The following is a 10737-nucleotide window of genomic DNA, read 5'->3' as shown; positions in this document are numbered from 1 at the left end:
TCTGGAGCCCCCAAAGGTGACTTTGAGAACTCACTAAGATGCAAAGTTTTAGAACTCATAGGGACTCTTGAGAGGTCATCTAGTACAGCTTTCTCATCTTACAGCCAAGGATTCTGTAACTCAGAGACGTAAAGTGACTTCCCCAAGCCATGCAAGTAGTAACCAACAGAAAAAAATATTAGTTTTCTTTCTACTGCCGTGCTCCTTTTTTTTTAAGACTGAATCTTCAGCATTGTTGCATTCACTAACTAGTGTGTTTTCACTAACTAACCACATTACTAATTGCATCACTTAGTTAATTGTCTATTCTAAGTGAAGTGGATATTCTGAAATTTATTTGACTTTCTCCAAAGCCCTGGTTACACAGAATAGGATTCAAAGAACCCAGTTCTCTCAGAATAACAGTAAGCATTCATTAGGTTTATGTAATTCCTGACCATGGATTAACTCAAAGACTGTGTTCTTACAGGAAAAGTGAAACAAGGAGTTGAGCAAAGAGCCAATACCTGCAATCACTATAGACTATCTGTCTGGGTTGATCTGACCAAAACAACATGGGATTCTCCCTCTTGTTGTTGAGTCATTTTTCAGTCATGTCTGATCTTCCTGGTCCTATTTGGGGTTTTCTTAGCAAAAATACAGGAGTGATTTGCCGTTTCCTTCTCCAGCTCATTACATAGATGACAAACTGAGGCACACAAGGTTAAGTGACTTACCCAAGGTTATAGAGCTAGTAAGTGTCTGAGGCTGGATTTGAACTCAGAAAGATAAGTCTTCCTGACTTCAGACCCAGCACTCCATCCATTGTACCACACAAAAAAGATAAAGAAACCAAAAAAAAAAAGAAAAGAAAAGAAAGAAAGAAAATCAGCATTTTTTTTTATCTGGGATTAATTAGACAATTGTTTCAATACATATTCAACTCTTTCTAGCGTTGCTTTATTATATCTTGGCATCCTCATAAATCTATGGAGCATGTCCATCAGTATGTATCTGGAACAGACAGATAGACAATGAATGAGTTGGGACCAGGACTGAAAAAGAGGAGAGTAGGCTGAATTGCCTTTGGAAAATTACAAACTCCTGTTAATGAAAGCTTTCTATAGAAACAAAAACCTGCTTTTCGAATACTAAGATTCTTTCAGTATTTTTGTATGTCACTGAGGCATAGAATACAAAGTCTCCAAAGACTTAAGGTCTCCAAAAACTTCAAGATGGCTATCATATAGGGGCAAATGAAGAGGTACATGGCAGGAGTAAATAAGCTACAACATGTAATTAAAGAAGAATTTTAATGAAGAACAGGAATAAAAGGTGTTATTGAGGGAATGTATGATAGGAAGAAAGATGGTCCTGCCACATAGTAAAGGAGACGGATGACAAGGGACCATTAAGTTTGCTCCAAAGGTACCCCTATGATATCAGGAAAAAGTAAGAAAAACCTCTAGCCTCAAGGCTACACCAGCTCCTGTGGCAACCTAATGAGAGAACGAGGACAAGAGTTGCTCAGGATTGGCAAGAAGGGAAGAGTTGCTAAGTGCATCATAAAGTGACCATTCTGAATCAATGAAATTAGAGTTCCATTTGAGTACTCCCACAAAACAGGGCAACAATACCAAGTGCTTAAAAATATTTGCTGTGAAATTTCTTGGAAAAGTAAAAAGTGAGGTATTTTTAAGGTATTAGTATTTATAGTTAATGAAGAAGAAAGATGTCCTTGTGGTTGGGATGGTGGATCTGAAAGTTCTTGAATGTAAATTCATGGCTATGACTTATCTCTTGTTGCTGTGGGAATAAGAGATTTGCTTCCAGGAGTCCTCATTTGACAGTTAAGAAAACTACATGGATGATGTCATCTGTAGAATAGCCTAAAGTTGTAGGTTTAATATCTTATTATCCAGTAAATGCAGGAAGTATAGTAGTGGGCTTGGCCTGGGCAGTTTCAGCAACGAAAACAAAAAAGAAAAAGGCATATTGAACCTCTGCAGGGACACAACAGAAAGACAATAAATATTTATTAAGCACTCACTATGCATTAGCACTGTGCTATGTGCTGGGAATAGAAATACAAGAGGAAAAAAAGACAGCCCCTACCCTTGAGGAGTTTACCTTTTAATGTTACATAAAACATATGAAAGGGAGCTGAAAAGTGGTGATAGTAGAAAGGGTAAGGAACCAACATGGGCACATGGTGGTGAAGCATGGAGCAGAGTCAAAAGGTGAAGAAAGCATGGCCAGCTTGAGTTCATGCCCAAAATGGAGGCCCTGAGATGAACTCATTCATAGATGAAGGAGGCCATAGGGGAAAAGCAATATTCCAGGGTTAGAAGACAACTGAGGCATACAGTCCAAAGAGTCACATATACTTGTTTTGGTCTTCTTAATTTCTGTTCCATAGGTACCAACCTGCACTGGAGTTTCTTCATGCAAAAGTTCCCTACAGGCCTAGTCCCTATTCTATTTCTGGTCTATTTATTAAAGAAGTAGCTTGGTATACTGGAAAAACAAAACCCTAGACCAGCATTTAAGAAACCTAAGTTTTTAACCCGACTTGGTGTATGAACCTGAGAAGTTCACTTAACCCGTTTCTCCTCTTCTATCAAGAGGAGATTCTTTCATTGTCTCTTAATCTCTTTTTTTGCCCTTCAAGAATCAGAGAATAAATCAAAGGCATGAGTTTATATTCAGAGACCCTTAGTCCTACCAACCACATCCCTCAAAAGTCTGAAAGGGCCTCCTTCCTCTTCATCTATTACTTTATGATTCTATGTCACTTTATACTTTTCAAAGTGATTTCACAGCAAATTATTTTAAGCAAACAAATTATTTGAATGGTTTTGCCCTGTTTTGCAGAGTTCTGTTCTCACTGATTGTAGTAGTCTCTCTGTGATACAACTGCTTGTAACTTTTCCATGCTTTGACATCCTGGATGATTCTTGTTTATGTCTTCCCATAAGAATTTCTACAAGAGGATTCATGGACGGAAGAACATCCATGGTGCTAGAGGCCTTTCTCTCTTTCTCCTAATATCCTGGAGATATCCATAGAGCACTCTGACTGGTGACTTGTCATCCCTCTCCTTCACTATGTGGATGATCCATCTTCTTACCATACATTTCCTTGATGACACCTGTTCTTATTTAAAGTTCCTCACTAGTTATATGTTGCAATCTGTTCACTCCTACTATGCACCTCACCATTGCCCTCTATATAACAGTCATCTTGAATTCTTCAGAGACTATTATATCATGTATCTCAGTTTCTTTGTGTTTAAAATCAGGGGTTTAGCCTGACCTCTACAAAGTCAGAGGAAGAACAGAGATTTCTTTGGAGGCAAAAGTTGTTGGAAAAGTTGATTCCTTCTAGGTTTGAAAATCCAAAAGTAATTCACTGGAGGCCCTGTCTGTTCAAAATTGCAAAGCTAGAAATAATACCATTTGCAAGAATAACTAAGCCATGCCAATAGGATTCCCTGTGGTAGCTCTTTACTGAAGTACACCCAACTAAGCCAATTGATTTGAGGATTGGAATATTTTCCTGACAACTCAAGGAAAACTCACAGAACACAAATTGCATTGGATTGGCTGGGCAAGGATGGGACTTAGAGGATTATTAAGGAAGATGCAACTAATGGACTTCACAGTTTATGAGTGACTACCAGAGCCCTTCGTCAGAGCAGAAGCTGCTCTCATTTCCATAGTCAAAACCTCTCTTTGTGGGGAAGAAACTACACATACCCTGAAGCTGCTCCAACTTTACACAAATAACTCCAGTGACAGCTTATTATGTGACCCATACCTCTCACTCCAGCACCAGGGAGTACTGGGATCATGTGAGCTCATATTATTCCAGTGTTAGTCTTTTACTCAATAAAAAGCCTGCTGCAATGATGATGGACAAGTCAATAAAAGACCTGGATTAAGTCAGTGTATCTTGGAGGCCTGTAAGACTAGGGTGCATTTAAAATGCTTAGAGGCATGTGGGTGACCTAATACAGGCACATCTCACTCAAAGTAAATTTATTTCAGCATTCAGATTTACGAAATAAATACAGATTTCTTTTATTGATTTGTTAGTTTGTGTGGCTTTTCAAAATTATTCACCACAGGATTTCTGTCGATTGTAAATTCCTTCAACAGAATTCAAATCTTAACAATAACTGATATTTATGTAACTGCTTAAGTGCTTACATGTCACTTGATTTTCCTTCTCATTTGATCCTCATAACAACTCTGCAAGACAGGTAGTATTATTACCCTCATTTTACAAGTGAGGAAACTGAACCTAAGAAAGGTTAAGTTGCTCACAATCATTAATCACATGATTAAGAAGTGTCTGATAAAATCCAGGTCTTTTTGACTCAAAGCCAATTGTCCTATCCACTACGCCAGGCTTCCTCTATAATCTGATTCAGTGTACTAAAATTCAATCTGCTCACAATTATTAAAATATGTCCCCATCACATAAAGTGAGGTGCCCTGTAGCAAGTACACTGGGTTCACTAGGTCATGGCTCTAGAACCCAGAAGGACCTCTAAAGTTGTCAAATCTAATCCCATTATTTTAAAGATGAAGTAGTTGAGGCCTGGGGAAATTAAGAGATTGATCCAAGGAACACAGAATCATAGATTGAGAAATTAAAGGGACCTCAGAGGTCATCTAGCCACCCTGTCGTTTTACAGATAAAGACCTAAGGCCCAGAGAGTTTAAGTTACTTGCCCAGGGTCACACAGGTAGTGAATAGAAAAGCTCGGATTTGAAGGGAAGTCCTCTGAGGAAGGACACCCTAGAGATCCTCTTGCTCTCCCCCTCCCCTACTGCACCCCCCAACCCTTTTAGAAGAGATCAAACTGAGGCCCCGAGAAGGTACACCGCATGCTTTATTAATATGGATTAAAGATGCTTTGGGGGCAGGGAAAAAACCCACAATATTTAAATAAGATTGGATATGAATAAAAGGCAGACTCAGCTCTGGTTTCACAGCAGAAAATGAAAGGCAGATTTGGCATTAGGTTTATTGAATCTTCGGTTAAAAAAAAAAAATCCAGCCCCCTTTCCCCTGCTTAAGGCTGTTTTGCCCTAATTTATCTGGTCTCCCTGCGTGCACTGCTGAAGCGAACACCATCAGAGTCGGTCTGCCTTCTCTTTCTACTGTTCCGGGAGCCGGCCTGACCCTGGCGGAGGCGGAGTGCATGCGCTCCCGTCACTCCCTGCACACTGTAGCCCGGCTCACCACCGAGCCGTAGCATTTCAGTGGGATGCCCAGTGTTTTCTGAATGTTCTGGTTAAAATGCTCCTAAATACGTTTATCCAGTGCTGTGGCTGGACCAGAGTCGTTAGCATCCAGCGGTCCCCTCGCAGCAAACACGGTAAACCTGAATTCGACTCGCTGTCTGATTCCAAAGTTCAGCGCTGGGAAGGGAATGGTTATACTGATAAAAATAAAATAAAATAAATTGAAATGGTGAAAGAATCGTCATTGCCATCGTGTTGCTGCGGCTGAATTAATTTCCTTCCAGGGCTATATGCCACTGATAAAATAGGATCCTGCCTAGGAGCAGAACATTTGAGCTCAGACAGAGAAGGGATGGATACTGTCCATGATTTTCAGATTTCCTGGATCCTCAGGCGAAGCTCACCCTAGAGCATTAGGCTGGAACACTGTTTCCTATCCAAGACCTTAAATTAAACCCAAATCCAGAAACCTTGAGCCCAAACCCCAAGGCTCTGTTTAGTTTTCTGTACTCAGTTTGGCCCCTCGCGTTTTTCAGTGAAATTTTTCTACCGTTCAGGGTGTCCCCTCCATCCATATATACTGATGCCCAAACACCTTCTTTTCTCTTATAAGAGTGGCAAGTGACCACACAGGATTCTGAAAGCACACATTCAAGTGAGGACCGGCTTCTTTTTCCACTTTCTACTGTGGGAGATTCAACCTTCGGCATTTCTAAAGCCTTGGGAGAAAAGATAATGATTATCTCTCTTCCTGACCATTTCAACATCAGGGCTGAGCCATATATCTAGGGTCCAAGACATATGTTTCCTCCCTGTGGATATTGAGCTCTGTGCACCTGGTATATATCATTCACTGCTGCTGGGTTTTTTAACCCTCTTTTCCTTTATTTCGTTCTGGGTTTTTTTTTCCGCCTCTGCAATGAGGCTGGTGAGCCATTTAGAGGGTGGAGATGAAAATGAATCTTTGATTCAGTCTAATACAGTGCTGAGCTTATTTTCTCTACAATGTTTAAATAAGATAAATGAGCCTAGACAGAGTACCAATCCTCTGGCATATTGGAGTGCCAAGAGCCATGTAGAACAGTCACTCAGGAGAATGACTTTCAAAGAGTTGTCCTACCAACCCACCAGCACACTTGCCTGAATGTGTACTTAATGGAGTAGGTGAGCTGGGAAACCCATCCATACTATTTAAGGCCAAAATCAACTGAGGAACTTGTACTCTCTCAGAATAGGCAGACTTGGGTTACTCTGAGAATTGGAACTGATAGATTGAAAATGGTGCCTGCACTTTCTCTGGAATGATAATGGTTTTGGTCATAGACAGCAAGGCCAGACCTGTAATTTCATTGACACAGGCAACTTTCAGGTGAGGGGACAGCACCTTCTTCACAACTTGCATTCTTAGACTACAGCAAGAAGATTACAGAAAAGTAACTTACCTAGGATCAACTAGCCAGCATACATTACTTAAACACAGCTATTCCTGCCTTTGGGGCCAGCTTTCTCATAATAGTAATAATAATAGCTAGCATTTATATAGCACCTACTATGTGCCAGGTATTGTACTAAGCACTTTACAAATGTCATTTCATTTGATCCTCAAAACAACTCTGGGAGTTGAGTTATTCTTATCTCCATTTTCCAGTTGAAGAAACTGAGGTTAAGTCACTTACCCAGGGTCACTCGGCTAATAAATGTGTGAGGCTATATTTGAATGCCTCTTCCTGATTCCAGGCCTGGCAGTTTATCCACTGTACTACTTCTACTCTACACCACACTAGCTGCTTCTATACCACACTATCTCTTAGTTTTGAGTGTGCAGAGGGTAAACTCATGAACTGTTAAAGCTTGTAGGACCTTTGAGATCATCTAGTCCTGGGGTTTGTAACCTTTCTGGGCTTTGTTTTTGTTTTTGTTTTTGTTTTTTTGTCATGGACACCTTTAACAATTTGGTGAATCCTATGGACTACTTCTCAGAATATTTTAAGTGAATAAAATATAATACATAGAATTACAAAGAAAATCAATTATACTTAAACATAGTTAACAAAAAAAATTTTTTTTTGAAACAAGTTCATAGTTCCCAGATTAAGAAGCACTGAATTATAGTTTATATCCCTTATTTTTCCAAATGAGCAAAGTGAAATACAGAAAGATTAAATGATTTGTCCACTGTTTCATAGCAAAAGAGGGACAGGACAGAGACTAGGAGGCTTGCCATTTAAGTACCAGGTTCAGTGCTCTTGCTTTATTGCCATATACAAAAAGGACCACAACACCTGGAAAACATGCTCCCCACCAATTAAGCTATTGTAATCAGACTATTGTTCCTCAATTTTGAAATTAGGATCTCTTTAGATCATCAGATAGCAGTAAACTTGGAGAGACACAAAATCAGAAGCAAGCACAGATCATCCCGAACTTGTCAAGACAATGAAAAAACTGACCAGAAATTAGAAGCAGTAGGAACAAAACTCTACCTCTCTTGTTCCCTCCCCATCTCCTTCCATCTTGGGCTAAAAGCACGGTCCCAGTGTTGCTTGTGGACTGTGCAGCATTTCACAAAGTTTAGACAGGTTCAGGCTCCAAGACAATGACTCAAGATGGGGGAAATTGTTCCTGTAATGGAGTTTTCAATTTATTGGTCAATTTCACTTTGATTTTGTGTCACTGTTAGCTCTGTTAAGCCTTCAGCTTGTATTAAATGCTCTAAAAACGTAATACATTTTCAAATATTTTAAATATCACAGATAATAATTTTTATTTAGTTCATAATCGCCTTATGGTAATATAAATAAAAATAATTTTAAAAGACTACAATGACTCTTAGCCTCAGCAAGGACTTCATAAATAGCTAAAATCTGCCACCTTCTGGATTTTTCTGGGAAATAAACAAGCCAATTTTCTTTACCAGTAACTCAGTCCTCCTCCATACATGCCGAGACAGTGCCATCTAGTGGACATGCTTAAGCTACGCATGCAGTAAAAAAATCACAAAGGCGCTCATTTATATGAAAAGAGATATTCATTTGGAATAATTTACTAAAATTACATTACTAAATGGAAAACATATTCCACACAAGGCACTTATAGCAGTGTCTAAAGAATCCAAATTTTATAATGAACAAAAATAAATGAAAACAAAAGGCTATTTATGTCCAGGTCATACCAGACATGTATAGAAACATATTTTTAATTCTTTTATTTTCCCCAAATTAATCAGCTGGCAGTGAAGTTGCATAATTCTTCTGTTTTAACTTAATTAACCCATTCTATTTTTTAAAACAAAAGAAGAAAATTGTATTACTTTTCAGCCTGGATATTACCTTTGTCAGATGAAGAGATTAATATAGATTATTTGGCAAAATACTTACTCTTAATATTACAGCAATAAAAATAACATCAATACTTTTGCACTTTTTATAACCTTAAGGCTCTGTCCTTTAAAACACACATCAGGTTTTCCTCAGTGCTTGAAGAGAATACATTTTGGGGAAGCATGCATGAATTGTAGCACCTGACATTATATTCATTACATATTCTCATCCCCAGGAATCACACTGCTAGTAGAATAGAATATGGGATCCTATGGGCCCGTTCTTGTGATGTTTTCAAGAATGTAATCTCATTGCTTCCTCTCTCGTATATTTTGAAATCTCTCTAGAGTCGTCCTTTAAGAAGATGAAGGGGTTTGGGAGATTTTTTTTCCCTGAGTGTCAGACAGAGTCTCCACAGCTGTGCTACTTTCATTTGGGGTTTGTCAGGCATTTGACAAACTATCTCAGCTGTTGTAAATCTACTTTGTGCTGAAACATGGTAAAGTATATACTGTAGATTCTCAATATGATAGCAAATTTAGTTGTGGAAAATCAAAATCAGTTTCAACTTTTTGCTGACTGAGAGAAATGGGGACAACATCCTTTCTCATCTTTCATTTCTTTCCTACTTTCTAAGCCCACAGATAGGGGTAGTTAGGTGATGCAGTGGATAGAGCGGTAGTTCTAGAGTCAGAAAGACATGAGTTCAAACCCAGTCTCAGATACTTACTAATTATGTGACCCTGAGCAAGTCACTTAACCCTGTTTGCCTCAGTTTCCTCATGTGGAGAAGGAAATGGCAAACCACTCCAGTATTTTTGCCAAGAAAACCCCAAAATGGGATCCCAAAGAGTCAGATGTGACTGAAAACAACAAAACAACAACATCAGCTTCTTCTTTGTTCTAACCCTTTTTCTAACCCAGCTGCACTGACTGGCCAAATCACTGGATTTTTTTTTTTAATCACAGTAATTTGCTTCTGGCTTAAAGCTGCTGATTGGCTCATGCTTTGCTGATGGACAAATAGCCTCAAGTCACAGGTTATGTTTGGTAATGTTCCACAGAGGCAGCTGTAGAAACAGTCATTCCCCTGATGCCCTCTTTATTTCATGGGTTTGTAGCATCCTCTAGAGAGGATCAGCAGTTAAGCATCAACCCAGAGTTTTCTTGGCTCAAAAAAAAAAACATAAAGTTGTGGCTTTGAAGCTGGCCTCAACCCCCAAAACACTTCTAATATATTTGAAGAACAAATATGGAAGTCCAGTTTCAGCCCTAGGTCTGTTAGGAAGGGAAAGATAGATACCAGGCAGCCAGTCCCAGTGTCTTAGTGAGATTCTCACTGTACGTAGAATTTCAAATCTTTATCAGTTGAGGTTAGCACTTCCTTTTTCCCAACTCACTGCCTCCATGAAACATTTCCATCTATATGGTTCTTGAAGCAATCCCTTCAATATGCCAATCTCTCTGCTCTCCCCCCCAACCAACCTCAATGTATACCCCATTGATTACCCCTATTTCCTTTACCCTAATTATATGAACTGAAGTCACATTTTAGAGAGGCAAGGACTATCACACTGAATATGGTCCAAGCATTGCTTATGGACCAAGCAGTAAAAGGTACCCAAGAAAGCTAACTGGAGCAGTAACAATCCACATGGGAAGGGTAAGTCACAAATGGTAGGAACTGATAGTTGTAGCATATAAAGTAGTATTGCCATTATTCTTATTAGCAAGTAAGAAAGATGGTCAATTATGTTGAAGTTACAACCACAGAATCTACAAGTAGAAGGCAAGCTCCATGAAGGCAGGGACTATTGCTTTTTTTTTTGTCTTTGAATCCATAGCACCTAGTATATGTGTGTGTTGTTGAGGTGGTGGTGGTGTCATTTCAGTCATATCCAACTTTTTGTTACCTCATTTGGGGTTTTTTAGACAAAGATACTAGAGTGGTATGCCATTTCTTTCTCCAGCTCATTTTACAGATGAGGAAACTGAGGCAAACAGGATTAAGTGACTTACCCCGGGTAACATAGCTACTTACTGTGTCTGAAGTCAGACTTGAATTCAGGAATGTGAGTCCTCCTTACACCAGGCCCAGAATTCTATTCACTTCACCACCTAGCTTCCCCATTTGTATGTGTGTGTGTGTGTGTGTGTGTGTGTGTGTGTGTGTGTGTGTGTGT

At 39.2% G+C, this 10737-nt stretch overlaps 1 protein-coding gene across 1 annotated transcript in view; it reads right to left on the bottom strand.

Moving 5' to 3' along the window:
- Positions 1–5295: 5295 nt before the first annotated feature.
- Positions 5296–10737, bottom strand: part of LOC114051311 (protocadherin-8-like) — a 65443-nt gene continuing 60001 nt past the window's right edge. The window contains exon 4 of the mRNA XM_027873536.1: positions 5296–5411. Coding sequence (XP_027729337.1) covers positions 5296–5411 — 116 coding nt within the window. The remainder of the gene's footprint in view (positions 5412–10737) is intronic.

The sequence above is a fragment of the Vombatus ursinus genome, unplaced genomic scaffold (assembly GCF_900497805.2).
Source record: "Vombatus ursinus unplaced genomic scaffold, bare-nosed wombat genome assembly UNPS02014802.1, whole genome shotgun sequence".
In the NCBI taxonomy this organism is placed as follows: Eukaryota; Metazoa; Chordata; class Mammalia; order Diprotodontia; family Vombatidae; genus Vombatus; species Vombatus ursinus.
This window is presented reverse-complemented; position numbering and strand designations above follow the sequence as displayed.